Source organism: Adiantum capillus-veneris, chromosome 3 (genome assembly GCF_014529385.1).
Source record: "Adiantum capillus-veneris isolate H3 chromosome 3, ASM1452938v2, whole genome shotgun sequence".
In the NCBI taxonomy this organism is placed as follows: Eukaryota; Viridiplantae; Streptophyta; class Polypodiopsida; order Polypodiales; family Pteridaceae; genus Adiantum; species Adiantum capillus-veneris.
Genome location: NC_140933.1, coordinates 138,908,764 through 138,923,701, shown reverse-complemented (window position 1 = coordinate 138,923,701; position 14,938 = coordinate 138,908,764). Strand labels below are relative to the sequence as shown.

Genomic DNA, 14,938 nt, shown 5'->3' with positions numbered 1-14,938 from the left:
CCAAATGGCGGTGAGGGTATCCTGAAGGAGCTGTGGAGCCACACTGAGAATGTGAAGACAACGAGCTCTCCAAACATTCCATAGTGTAATGCTAGTGATGACTGAAAAAACTTCATCACGTGTCTGAGGATCCCCCTGGCTATGGTGTCGATGGTCAATTTGGCTATCGTTTATGGGATTTGAAAAGTCGATCAGTGATCCGTAGCAGTCATTCCAAATGAGAGGCTGGCGCTCAATCTCCTCACGACATGAGGGAGGTGAGCGTATGATAGCCCGTCGCATGGAAACCCAAATCTGAAGGAGCGATCGGATGAAGGGTGAGAGAGTGTTGGTGAACAAGGGGGCATCCGTAAAGAGAAAACGATACCCTGTATGCCAAGTATGACCATCTCTAGTGCCAAGGCGTGGAGTCACTGTGCAAAGAGCGGCCTGAAAAAGCATCTTCCAAGGTTCTTGGCCGGGAAAAGGACCCCGAACAATAAGCTTGGTAAGAAGGGCGCGGCTCTGTAATTATGGATCAATAATGCCGAGGCCTCCCTCTAACCTAGGACGAATAATCATGGACCAGCGAACTCGAGCACGAGTATCAGTAGTCCCATCTATGCCACTCCATAAAAAGTTCCGGACTAGTCGGCGGAGCTGAGCTATCACACCAGAATGTAGCATCCAACAAGAGGCCGTATACCATATTGTAGCCAGAATGACATAGTTGGCGACCAATGCACGGCCAGCCAACGACAGATGACGTGAAGACCAATGACATAGCTTCCTGCGAATAGACTGTAGTACGGGTGCAAACTGCTGCTATGAGGAAACGTCAAATCCAACCTGAAAGCCCAGATATCTGCATGTCTGACCCGGCTGCAGCCATGTGAAACCATCAGCTACCCCCAAGTAGGTATGTCATCACTGCCAACCAGTAACCCATAGGATTTATGCCAGTTAATGCGTGCACCACTGGCAATGCAAAAAACCTCCAAGGCCTCCCGCATGGCATCAAGAGCTGCTAGCAAATAGCACAACATCAGCATAGTGTCATCAGCAAACTCCTGATCGTTAAGGTCCGAAGCTGAAGGTACTGGCATGGTCAAGCCACAAAATGCATGACTCTGAGCACGAAGAAAGTCGGACATAGTCTCTCCTACAAATAGATACAGATATGCTGCTAAAGGACATCCCTGACGGACAGATCGAGAAAGCTCAAAACTGCGACTGACACGACCACCAATAGTAATAGCACTGCTGGCAGTCCTGAAGAGAGCGGAAATGCCGGAGATCCATCTCGCAGGGAAACCCATCCTGGCTAATGATCCTTCTAGAAAGTCCCACTCAACACGATCGTATGCTTTCTCGAAGTCAAGGATGAAAAAAGCAAGAGGTTCAGAAGATGATCTGGCCCACTCTACTGCCTCATAAAAAGTGAAGATATTATCCAGTATGCATCGATCCATGACAAAGCCTGTCTGAGAAGTATGAATAATATCTGGTAAGAACGGTCGCAAGCGATGACTGATCAATAACGCTAATATCTTATAGACCGAAGGGAGTAGGGTAATCGGTCTCCACTGGCGAAGCTGAGTGGTGTCACCCCCTTTCGGAATAAGAGATATGAGACCTGAACAAAGATCCGGATGCATATATCCTGATGCAAAGACGTCCTGACAACCGCGAAGCAATGGTATATGCAATACATCCCAATAAGTCAAAAAGAAAGCTCCAGTGAGGCCATCCTCTCCTAGACAGGAGGATGGATCTAGACTCTCGATAGCAGCATGAAGCTCTGCAAGTGTGAAGGATGCCAACAAGATCTCTGCCATAGTGTCTGTACAACGGTGTCGGGTGTGATGCCAGATCTGCTCACGGGCAAGGAAAACCTCAGTAGTGCATACATCAGCAGTGAACAATGTCTCAAAATAATCTACAGACATATCAAGAATAACATCAGGATGCATATGTAGTGTCCCCTGAGCATCGCACAAAGTCCGAAGGGTGGTGCCAGGTGGGCGCTCTTTATGCGCAGCGAAGAAGGCTTTATTCATTCGATCAGCTTTAGCTATCCAATGAGATACTGAAGCATGATGAGTGAACTCAGACCTAGCCTCCTGTACGCGACGAATCTCCTATGTGAGCTCTGTCTGTCTAGCAGCGAGATAAGCATCCTGAGGCCACTCCTCATGCAAGCGTTGTGTGGAACCAAGAGGAATGTGAAGATCAGACTCGCGTACTCTCAACTGACAATGAATAATAGCAGTCTGATCACGGCAGTAAATACTAGACTAAGTAATGCAATGAGCAAGGAACTCTCCAGGGGGACCACAATAAGAAGCACCCGTGGACCATAAGTCACGAATCTGCTGCTGCAAAACTTCAGTGGTGAGAACACTGTCAGGGATGCGGCATCCTTGTCTCTGTGCAGAGGATATCTAGTGAAGGAGATAAACAATGAGATGGGTAAATGATCTGAGAGGCTGGTCCCTCTCCAAATAGTAGATCCACCTAGAGCTGCTGCCCAAGGGCCAATGTAAAAACGATCAAGTCCCTCTAATAATCTCCCCTGTTGTTTCTGAAACCCCCACGAGTAATGAAGTGTAGCAGGGTGGTGACCAAAAGAGGGTATGTGCCAGGCGTCAACACCTTGAATAGCTAGAAGAAATCGATCCCAAGTTGGCTGCTCATCGGGAGAAATGGATGATAGAATTGGAGGTGTGATGGATCGCCAATCAAAGTCGCTCTCGACGTTGTTGAAGTCGCCTCCAACAACCCAAGAGTCTACAACAGGTAGAACAGCAGCCAAGGAGGACCAAAAAGTAGCCCTCTCCCGAGGAGTAGTGGGTGCATAGACTGACATAAAACCAATGATAAGAGTCCCGAATCCGAATAGAAACATAGACTGCTCTGCCAGCGACAAGGGTGCCATGCTGCTGAACTGAGGCCAAGTAACGTGGCCCCATTGAGATGCATACACCACAACTCTGTCCATGAAGGCCCAGAGCAGGCTCCCAAAAAGTGTGAGCGCCCGAGGGCATGAGATTACCAAAGGGAGTGGCAATCTTATGCTCCTGTACTAGTAATATATCCACAGTGCCTACTACATGAGCGTGTAAATCTCTGCGAAGTAAAAGCTTACGGGAACCTCTTACCCAAGAAGTCTGTAAACCATTAGCATTCCAAGAAACTACATGTAAATCCATAGTCTCTCTCTCTCTCTCTCTCTCTCTCTCTCTCTCTCTCTCTCTCTCCAGCTCAGCTCAGCTCAGCTCAGCTCAGCTACTTCAAGTTGTTTTTGCTAATAAAGCGTGTTCCAAAGTTTTGCACGTTATAATCGTCTCTATGTTTCCGCCAAATCACTCCCCACAGTGTTCCACCTCAAAGGGAAGTTCAATGGTATGGGCAATGACAAGTTTAAAAGGAACTAAATGAAGACCAGCAGAGTCAGATGAAGACCAAAAAAATTTGATACTTTTAACCTTAAGGAAATTTAATGGTATGGTCAATTACAAGTTTAAAGAGGATGGGAAGTCACAAGTCATTTTAATGCCTACATAAAGAAGTGTCATGGCATTACTACAACATGCCTTTGTCCTTCCTGGTAAAATTTCCCCTGCATGTCTATGCTTGAACCTTGCCATTTCCTTAGCGGTTTCCTTTCTTTATGTATGGTAAAAATTACATTTTTTATTCTAGCCATTTAGTAAATAACGGTATATGATAGAATAAGAAGAGCTCTCTTTTGTGTCGTTGAATGTGGAAAATCCTCAATCTTGTATCCAAAAGTGGTGCAAAGTTCTCTCACCCTCTTTTCAGAGAGAGAGAGAGAGAGAGAGAGAGAGAGAGAGAGAGAGAGAGATTTTCCTATGAGTTACATTGCCAACAACTTCAACATGAGACGTGTCATAATAAAAATTACTGACCTTGCAACATTTTCCCCACTTTTGTTGTATGCCACAAGAATTACAAGAGGAACACCCGCATCAAGCACTTCATCAACAAAGCTGCGCAAGTTTTCGACCAGGCGACTCAGTTGCAGCAAAGCAACAAAAAATCTTAACAATTCTCAAAGACCATCAGACAGTAGTTCAAACCACATAAGAGAGGGGCAACAAATTTTAGAGGGATTAAAACCCAGTTTTAAGAGTGTAAATGAAACAGAACTACAAGAATCAAAAGAGGCAAGAAGGGCTCCAGACGTGTGAGTACATGAAATATACAGTTATACTTTGTCTCTATAACACCATATCAGCAGGTACCACAAATATTGCTACCTTGATATATTACGTTTGGCCAAGACACAAATGGGTATGCTAAGAGCTGAAAATAAGAGTTGAAACTCAAGAGGGACAATCGGCTATGTAATTAATTTCAAAAGAAACAGTACAGCATAAAGATATAAAGCTTTCAATGATGATAATAAAGGAAGAGAGATGAAATTGACAACAAGAAGCGTTGACTTTTCCTCATAAAAAACATATCATTGTACATGAACAAGGTTAATAATTCCACAAAAATCAGAATTAGAGTATTATTAAATATGACCTGCAATCAATGAAAGCATTTCACTAAATCACCAAAACGCCTAATTTCATTAATGCATTGTATGACAAGAGCTCCCTTCTCCAACTATATCAAGATTAGTAACCGGAGCTTTGCCACAAACAAATCGCATAAAGGTGTACTCGGACAAATGTGAATTTTTGACACTTTGCTGAAACAAAAATACAATGTACATAATAGAGAAAAAGAAATCAATAAAATAAATTATACTGGAGAAGCATTTCACCGTTACCTCTCAACCCCAGGGCGAAGTGATAAATTGCCTGCATTGACACGATCTTGTAGTGCTGCTTGCTGATTCAATAACGACAATAACGATTAACCAATCAATAACTAGAAATATCCCCGGCACATAAAACTATCTGAGAATTTAACGACAGCCAATGTATTAAAGTTGATTAATCAAGTTCACAAACTCCTACAGCCAACCTCCCCTCCTAGAAACTTTTAAGTAAATGCATAAAGTCTCGACAAGGTGGTCTCTACAATGATATCAAAAAAAAAAATGGGGCAAGGTTAGCTAGAATAGGATGGCCCTACAATTAAATTGACATGCACAAAGCCAAGAAGAACAACATAGCTAGTGCCCATAGGAATACACCTACCACTATAAGTCATTAAACAAAAATAATAGTATACCCACCCATGCAGACTATCTAGGATCTTAGTGAACCTTTTCTTCGTTGTATCTATGTCTATCTTTTTAATTGTGGCACATAATGTTGACAAATAATTACAACAACAATTTCTCTGCTGCTCATTACTCGAAGAAGACAACAATTTTAATTTCAAATTTCGGGGATCTACAAGCACTAAACTGTTTTTGACGACCCCTTTGCCTCAGCTTTGATAAGAATGCACCCTTACTTTGAAAAACAAACTTTTAGATCCAAGGTAAGCCACAAATTACACTGGAAATCTTCCCGTTCCATAATGGTCTTTCTTGGCACGCATAGATCCAGTATAAAAGCTGTTTACTAATCAGTCTGTTAAGACTCATACACATTACACTAGCGGAGCTCAACACAAATACAGCATTCTTGCCTTTTCACGAAGCAGGTTTTGTATAAAAGCACCCTTTTGATCCGTGGGCAATGCCAATGGCCAGCCAATCTGTTTAAATCAACCAACCTGACCTTAGAAATGAAGCAGGCAAGTTCCAACCACACTAAACTAATAAATTCATAAATAATCAAAGCAAACATTCCCAATCCACTAAACGCCAGTTGCTCTTACCCGATCGAAAAAAAGAGAAAGCATGCGTTCTTCACTTCCACCAGCTTGTCTATAAACAAAAGACACTCTACAGATAGAAAATGTCCATTGAAAAGCTAAAATAAACAAATGTCATGCATACAGACCTTAGCAGATCTGCATAAACTGGCTCTGACCAATTTGCACAATCAAGCCCCAGTCTCTGAAATGCTGCACACGAAAAGCATTGCACAAAGCGGACTACTAACTTATGATATACAGGCATGAAGACTGAGGCACAAGAAACTACAAATTGTTATTAAAGAGGATACAGAAAAAATGGTATAGAGCCCACCTACATTGAAAGAATGGCGATGACCAAAACGATGTGTATCAGCTACAACTCTGCATACAATACACCATGTACCAAGCAGTAAGATAGCAATTGCATTTGTATGTGAGCTGTCATGATCTTATCATTACATATACATGGATGATCCAATAAACAAACCCAAATCCAAATTAAAGGAAAGCGCAAGTCATATATTGATGACAGTCAACCAAACCGAAACCAACCATTATGCCTACTATTGAATTGAGAAAACTACATCCCCAAACTACATGCACATTACAGTCCCCAATGCCTAACAGTGGTTTTGGAGCTAGGAATCAATGTGTGTCCAAAAGAGCATGTAAATATGGTGGCAATAGTCCCCCCTTGGGATGAAACAAACCAAGGTGTCAAAATTGGAGTGCCACTCAAGTACTGAGAGATGGGCCACCAAATTCCAATGCTTACTACTTGGGCTAAGCACAAATCTGGTCACTGTTGAGACTGCAATCTGAAAATCCAGCCCCGGGCCTTTATAAAAGTGGCAGCAGAAAAGGTGAATCGGATGCTGAATGTCACGTGCACATCTAACCCTATGTGCATGTGAACAGACTATCTCAAGTCTAGGGTTCAAGTCAGCTTAGGGAGTGTTCTTGCACCTTTGTGAGCCTGTGAGCAGGCCGTGCATGTCCAGGCACTTAAGAGTAGTTGCATATCCTCTAATTGCACACCCAGTACCACCTAGCATATGCATTGTCCAAGCAGAAGGTCCAATTCCCAGCCAATTTTAGGACAATACACTTTCCAAGCATTTGGCATTTTTATTAATTAAATTACCAATTTCCAGAGGTCGTGGGCTGTAGGAGAACTGCTCGACCCAGTTTCTCACAGCTATATAAGCAAACATGGAACGCCCAGTTTTAGTAGTAGAAGCAGAAGAAGTTTTAGCAACTTGCAGTGCACCTTCTCAACAAGACCGGCAAAGAGCCTTAGCGTTTTCAACCAACAAGATCCACCTGTCGTTTCCTGTAGCAGATGAGCCCCAACGTTTTTTGGCGTTTCCTGTAGCAGATCAAGCCTAGCGTTTTGCAGTTCCACGACGCCAGATCAGCCAAGCACATCAGCGTTTTCAGTTTTCAACACTTAGCCATTGTAGATCTAGCCCCTAGCCTCGCAGATCTCACCTACCCAAGCAGATCCTCGCCGTACCATCGAGTCAGCCAGCGTTTACAGTTTCAGCCCGCTGTTTTCAGATTTCAGCATCTGCATTTTCAGCGCATCGTCGTCGAGTCGTCGTCATCGCCATCCTCGCCGACACAGCGTCAGTACTCAGCAGAAAGTCAGAGTTTTGCAGATTCCAGCATTTCAACCCTAGCGTTTTCAGTTTTCAGCCCGTTCTCGTCGTCGTCATCATTGTCGTCGACATCGTCGGCAAGTCCATTGCATCTAGACCATTGTACCATATTTGTGCAATCTATAGCATAGACCTCCCTCGCCATAGAGAGGGGGGCCCTTGGAGGAGGGTTTGAGAACTGCCTGGTGTCGTATTCTTCTCTCTCTCTCTTCTCAGTCTCAGCACTTTCATTCACAGTAGCATTCGCTTTGTTTGTGATCATTGCACTCACTCTCTCTAAAGAAACGGAAGGCTCTCCCTTCCGTAAGTAAAAGAAACCCTTGAGCGCAGTACGGAGCACTTATCTTGAGCAATATCAACATTCACTTCCGCTGCACCTTACATTGGTATCAAAGCTTTGACAATGTTCTGAATCATTCAAGGAAAGAACCACAATAAATTTTCTTTTGCTTGTTGCGGTCGCACGTAACCCAAGTCCACTTGGGCGTGTCTATTCCTAATCGTGTTTTGAAGAGTGACAAGTAACCCAAGAAAGAAGGGCTTGTCCAGACTCCCCTTGTTCCTCTTTTCACTCATTGAGAGCGGACCGTGCACTTAGCAGTTGGCCAATCGACGTGAGGTGGGAAAAAGCAACTTTGGTGTGAGCGCAAGGCCGCCAAGGGGTGCGCCCGTAGGCAAGAGTCGAGCTCGGGTAAGAGAAAATCATTCTCAAGGCTCAAACACCGATTGCAAGCTAAAGAAATCAAGAACCTCAAGAACTCAAGAACCTCAAGAACCCAAGTTCCTCGAGAACTTAAGTGTCAGAGTGTACAGAAGAAAGGGAGAGGATGGAGACAATGGAACACCATGAGACACACACACACACACACACAAAGAGAGAGAAAGAGAGAGAGAGAGAGAGAGAGAGAGAGAGAGAGAGAGGCTGGCAACCCAATATACTCCAAATGACAAATCATGTACAATGATGAGACTGATGGAAAAGAGGGAACCCTTGCTCCTATATATAGGAGAATAGGGGTAGGTAGGGCAAATGCCTGATAAATCACCCAACCTAATAAATGACCCTCCAATATAAATGGGGGAATGTGAAGTGACCAAAACAGGTCTAAGTGGGCAATGTGCTGAAACAACCCTAAATGTGCCTGAGATCCCTCTGCAGCAGGTGTACGGGTGGCCAACCCACAACCAAGGGCGAGTGCATGTGAAAGTGAGGAGCCTGTAGACAGGGTGCGAAGCATCTGGAGATGAAGAAAATCTAACACCCCCCCTCAACAACAGATGCGGAGAAGCTATCGAGGAAGAAATGCAGCACGCCTGGTAAATCTGGAGAAGATATGAATCCTGGAGAAGAGGATGATGACGATGACACCAACCAAACAACACGACAATCCGTACAGCACCCATGTGATGATGACCAAAGGTAAGGCAAATCTGATCAAGTCACACAAGGAAGTTGATGAAGTGGCAAGCTACGAGAAAAGTCGCTGAAGAGGATTTATATGAGAAAGTAACCTAAGATGAGCGTCCAATAGCCCATCGGTGATGATCACCACTGAGATGGAGGGACCCAGTGCAACAGCATGAGACAAAGACATGGAAAATGTGGAGACCCGCACTGAAGAGGAACACTCTGACCACGAGGAGAGGAAAACTGCCAAGGTGGGAAACCGGTAGCAGGTCCAAGTCAAAGAAGCTCGAGCAAAAGAGGGAGGAAGAGCGAAAAGGAAGAAGAGGCTCAGTAGGGAAGGCACCGTCCACCATAGTAGACAAGATGACGGGAGAAGCAATCCAAGGGAGAGGCTGTCCCTGAGTAGAGGCCGCAATATTTGCAATCTTCCGGTAGAAGAGTCGTCTCGAGGGTATATAAGCTGCAATATGATATGTCGTTCCATGACAGACACACAATATCGGACAAAAGAGAGCCAGAAGAGATCCTGGGGAAAGTCAACCTGTGGGAGCACATCCACCACCGGGGTCTGGACAAATCCAAGAGAGAGTCTGCAAGTGCAATTCGTGAAGACACGCGAGATAGGAGAACTCCCCCCCTTGAGGAGTAATGAAATGCGGTGAGGTATAGGACAACTGAGAGAATGCATCGAGAAGAATGACACGTGATTTTAAAGTCATAGCCTCGGAGTAGACCAGCAAAGCAAGAATCATCCAGGAGGTCTTCACCGTGTAAGTAGTGCATAGGTACATCCAAACTGCAAGTGGAGGAGCCATAGGACCAAGCAGAAGCAAGGAAGAAGCTCTACCAAGGAGAGGCAACAGAAGAGCCACCATGGAAGAGTGTGCCGGAAGAGACCCTGCAGGCATCCAAATGCCAAAGGATACTCACATCTAGTAGAACATGTCCAACAGAAGTGTCTGACGTACCAAGAGGCACGGGTCTATCATACAGAGTACCAATGAAGGAGGTGGATAGGGCAATTCCAAATAGAAGACAACAATCGAGGGAGAGGGAGGAAGGGTTACTGAGAGAGAAGTAGCGATGGAAATCACAAGCCACGTCCACATAAGTACCTATATCAATCGAATCCCCTGCATCTTCCCAAGGGCAAGAGAACCTCGAGGAGGGATGTCACAAGAGGGGCACCATGTGGCAATAGAAAAGAACAGACTGAACAGACTTTTAGCACTTCAATAACTACTGAATTGAGAGAGAGACAGAAACAATACGCAACACGGAGTGGCAGAATTCCACCCCAGAGAGAATTGGCCCAAACCTTGGTGCCCCTTTCAGTATTTCTTTAAATTGCATGAACTGAGTACAAGCCGCTACTCCAGACTCTGCGCCTTCTCTAGGGAGCATATCAAAGAATGAGCCCATGGCCTCATATTTAAAAGCCGTAGGCCCCAAAAGCACTTTACAGTGAAAAGCCTTCAAACTCAAAAGCATTTGGTCCAAAAGCAATGCCCGAAAGCTGCCTGCGTTAATCATGGAAATCCGTACAATCTGCCACGTCAACAGTCAGTGCAAAATCTGGGCTATCCGTACAAGTCTACCACGTCATCAGTCTGTTGCGTATGGTCCTTTTTCATCTTCCGCTGCTTCTGCCTCTTCACTTAGGGTTTAGGCCCCTTGGCCGGGATCTTCAAGTTGGCTCCATTCTTCAGGGCTTGACACGTCAGCAGTTTGTGACATTCCCCCTTCTTGAAAGAGAGTAATCGTCCGTAATTACAGCATATCTGCAAAACAACTAAAGTTAGCTCAAAAATTTCCAAGGGACAATCCGAGGGACATTCGGTTTGCTCTTTTTGTTAAGGAGTTGGCTTCTCCTTTCGGCTCTTTTGATCAAGGACTTGGCTTCTCCTTTTGTCCAATTTGGAACTCTTGATATGCTGGCGTAGTAAAAATAGCCATCACATCCAGACCGCACTGATCTTCCACGGGTGTCTTGATGCACAAAAATTACATACCCACGCAATCTCATACAGCTAGGAATATTCAATAGGCACATCACAATGCAACACAAATGCTCACATATGCATGTTACAAGACACAACAAACTGCGCCGTTGAGCACTCTCCCAAGACAAATGGTCTGCGATATGAAGCTACTCAACGTCTACCTCGTCACTCCCCCTTCAAAATAACCTAAAAAAGGTCCGGGCCATGAGCTCAGAAGACTGTACAACCAAATGCTCCCAAGACCGCAGTCTGCGTCGCTTGGAGGTTCAAGCATACAACCAAACGCTCCCCCAACATCGGCCTCGTCGTTCGGAGGTTTTCAAGCATACAAGGGAACACTCCCCAAGCATAGGCCTGCGTCCTTCCGAGGTTTTCAAACATACAACGAAATGCTCCCCAGGCATCGGCCTGCGTCGTTCCGAAGGTTCAAACAATACCAAACAGTATTTCTCACTTCTCCACCCGGGAGTAAAATCACCAACCATTGATGTCACAAAGTGATGACGTGGCGGACAACAAAAACCCTAATTTCTGCCAGAAACCCTAAAATTCCTGCAAACCCTAATTTTTGCCAAAAACCCTAATTTCCGGAAATCGCGGAGGCAGATTATTAAAAAAAAAAAAAAAATTTTGGAAAATGATGAGCGACGCGAATTTTGCTTTTGCTTTTTTTTTATAAAAAAAAAAGAGAAAAGACTCTCTAAGAGAGAGAGAGAACTGATGCTTTTGATTTTAAAAGCTTTTGGGGCTCTGCTTTTGGGCATCCCTTGTAACCTTTAAATTAGTGGTGAGGGCCTCACTTCTCAGAGCATCTGGACGCAGAGTCTGAGAGTGAAACCCTAACCGCTCTCTTGTACTTTGATGATTGATTAATATAAAAAGAAATACCGAAAGGGGCGCCAGTCTTTGGGGCCAATATCTCTAGGCACGGAACTCCGCCGGGCCAGTGCAAATCTATTGTGATCTGTGAATTGTTTTGAAGTGGTTATTTGGTGCTGTCGCGGTTGATTCTTGACTTGGAGTGTCCAAGTTTGTTACAGTGGTATCAGAGCACGGCCGATTTCTCTTCTACGGGAAATACGATCCCCGAATTTTTTTTCCGTGGCACCTATGGCTTCACGCAATGATCAGTCGACTCCCTCTGCATCTGGAGATGCGGGCTGGGATCACAACGAAGATTCAGACAGAGAGTATGGCCCGCCTCAGCCTACTCAGGCGGAGCAAACAGAGATGGAGCGTCGTCAATTGATTGGCGATGCAACAAAGATGATGCTCAATTTTGCCAAGGACCCGAAGATGGTAAAATATATGAACCAGACCTCTTTGAAAGAGGTACAGATGGAGTGGCAGAGAACCACAACACCACTCCCGAAACCCGCTCTCAAGAAACCTTCTACCTCCAAGAAATATACGGAGAAGGAACTGGAGAACGTGGTTGATGCACGGATTGCTCAGCTTTTCGACGTGCAAAAGAAAGGCAAAAAGCACGGCAAAAAGCAGAACAAAGGTACTGACTTCCCGGGATATTTGGGTCGTCAGTCGACATTCGACAAAGCAAAGAAACGGAAGAAGCGTGTTCGATTTGAAGGAGTACCCAGTTCTTCTTCTTCTTCTTCTGACAGTTCTTCTAGCTCCTCGGATTAGAGCGAAGAAGACAGAAAAAGCAAAAAGCGAAGCAAGACACAAAGCTTCGGAAAGGGCAAGAAAAAGGCAAAGAAGGCTACATCTCGCCCAGAGACTGACAGTTCTACTGAGGACTCGTCTACAGACAGCTCAGATTCCGATGGCGGAAAGTTTTATGCGAACAAGAAGAATTTTTACAAAGCCAACCAATATGACTTTCTCGAAGATAACAGCAAGAAAGTCCGAGAGTTTAAGGAAGGTGGCCACTCGATCAAGTTTGATACTTTTCAGGAGACTCAGATGCTTCGAAGGCTTTGTCTTTTATTCAGCAGTTTGACATCGCTTTCGCGGGAGGACGCTATTCAGAGCACTCCAAGATTCGGAGAGCTGCCTCTTACTTTAAGGGGAATGCTCGTACTTGGTAGTCCACGCTTCTATTAAGCAAGACTGTGCCAGTTACATGGCTGAAATTCAAGAGGCTTTTTATTTCTTCTTGGTTGACTCAAGAGTTTGAGCGAGATATACGAGCTGCTTGGAACCATCTCCGGATGACCAAGAGCGATACAGTGAATTCTTATTGTGAAAGATTCTGGAGCTCTTTTCTACCCGCCTCTTCATTCAAGAAGATCTCATTCAGAGAACAGATTGAGCAGTTTACCTTGGGTCTACCTACAGAGATCCGAGATCACTGCTTGGAACAGAAGTCAGCTTCTATTCAGGAGTTGATGAGTCATGCGAAGCGGGGCTTTGCCATTCACTCTGGCAGTCTGACCTACCCCACAGATGAGGCCATGACACAACGAGCCGAACAGACTTCTGGGAATGAAAGTAGAATGAAAAAGAGCAACCCAGAGAAAAAAAAAGGATGCACGACCCAAGCTTACTCCTGAGGAGAGAGCTCGCTTCATCAGAGAGGGGAAGTGCTTTGGATGCGGGGAACATGGACATATTTCCGCAAAGTGCCCTGATAAGGCACAGAAAGAACAGAATGATAAAGACGACGACAGGTCTGAGAGTTCGAGAGCAGCTGAGGAATGTGGCAGAAAAGGCAGATAGAAAAGCAGAACTGGTACCACATGGCGTGGGACTTGCACCGAATCAAATGAATGAAAGTACAAACTTTGCCGTTTTTTTTTGGGGCAAAGTGAAGGATGTAGAAGCTCTTTTGAAGGAGCCAAGGCCAACTTCTTTTCACTTGGAATTGGCGGCTCGATTTGGAACTGCGCCCGACAGACTGACGCCACTGGCGGAGGTAGTTCGACTGGCACCCGGATGGGATGTTGCCATTACACCGAGCATTGGCAAACTTCGTTTGCAATGACAGGGGTGTTCAGGGCACGTGAGTGACGTTCTACTCGGGATCCCTTGGTACCACAAGAACTACGCCGTGGTTGACTACCGGGCCGAGAAAGCGACTTTGATACATGAAGGGCTTAGAGATTGTACTTGATGAACTTCAGTTTTCTTACTCATTCTTTTGGGAGAACTGAACCATGGATAAAAGTTGAATATGTTTTGACCTGAAGAAAAGAACGCCAAGATTTTTTTTCTCCACGCTCATGCCGATTGCTTTTGAGAGGGCCTGAAGATCATACCATTGATCTGATATCTGGAAGCACACCACGGAATCGGCCACCTTATTGTGTGAGCCGAGTACAGAATGAAAAGATTATGAACTCAGTGAAAGACCTCTTGGAAAAGGGTCTTGTCCAGCTTAGTACTTCACCGTATTGCTCTCCAGTGTTGTTGATTTTGAAGAAAGACAAATCTTGGAGAATGTGCATAGATTATAGCACTCTCAACGAAATCACCATCAAGAACAGATTTCCGATTCCTAGGATCGATGATATACTCGACAGGTTACAGGGATCCTCGTGCTTTAGCAGGATTGACTTGAAGAGTGGATATCATCAGATCAGGATAGCGCCAGGAGATGTCTACAAGACAGCTTTTCGGACGACTTTTGGGTTATTTGAGTTTTTGGTGATGCCTTTTGGCTTAACCAATGCTCCTGCGACATTTAACCGGATGATGGACAGGATTTTTCGAGAGTACAGGCTATTTGTTGGCACTTTCTTTGACGACATCATTGTTTTCTCGAAGAATGAGGCAGAACACAGAGATCATCTGCTTCAAGTCTTTTAGGCATTACGAGATCACACGCTAGTGATTAATGCAAAGAAAAGTGAATTTTTTTCCTACCATGGATACACTTTTTGGGACACATTGTGTCAGCAGCACAACAGGAGTGCAAATGGACCCGGCCAAGATAGAGACTATCCGTGATTGGCCCGATTTGAGGATTGTCCATGAAGTTAGAAGCTTCTTGGGACTATGTTCATACTACAGGCGGTTCATACGAAAGTTTGCAGAGGTTGCTTCCCCTTTGCATATCTTGACACAGAAAGGAGTACCTTTTTCGTGGGGACCCACAGAGGTGACTGCCTTTCAGACATTGAAAGAGAAATTGACTA

The 14,938-nt window shown here is 44.8% G+C and overlaps 1 protein-coding gene across 2 annotated transcripts in view; it reads right to left on the bottom strand.

The window, feature by feature from the left end:
* LOC147461804 (Haloacid dehalogenase-like hydrolase (HAD) superfamily protein) overlaps window positions 1-14,938 on the bottom strand; it is a 133,007-nt gene that overhangs the window by 91,072 nt on the left and 26,997 nt on the right. For both annotated transcript variants that reach the window (XM_086509251.1, XM_086509252.1), the window contains exons 2-7: window positions 6,101-6,150; window positions 5,913-5,976; window positions 5,788-5,836; window positions 5,596-5,664; window positions 4,784-4,845; window positions 3,912-3,992 (exon numbers count right to left, since the gene is read on the bottom strand). In XM_086509251.1, the coding sequence (XP_086365377.1) occupies window positions 3,912-3,992; window positions 4,784-4,845; window positions 5,596-5,664; window positions 5,788-5,836; window positions 5,913-5,976; window positions 6,101-6,150 (375 nt within the window). The remainder of the gene's footprint in view (window positions 1-3,911; window positions 3,993-4,783; window positions 4,846-5,595; window positions 5,665-5,787; window positions 5,837-5,912; window positions 5,977-6,100; window positions 6,151-14,938) is intronic.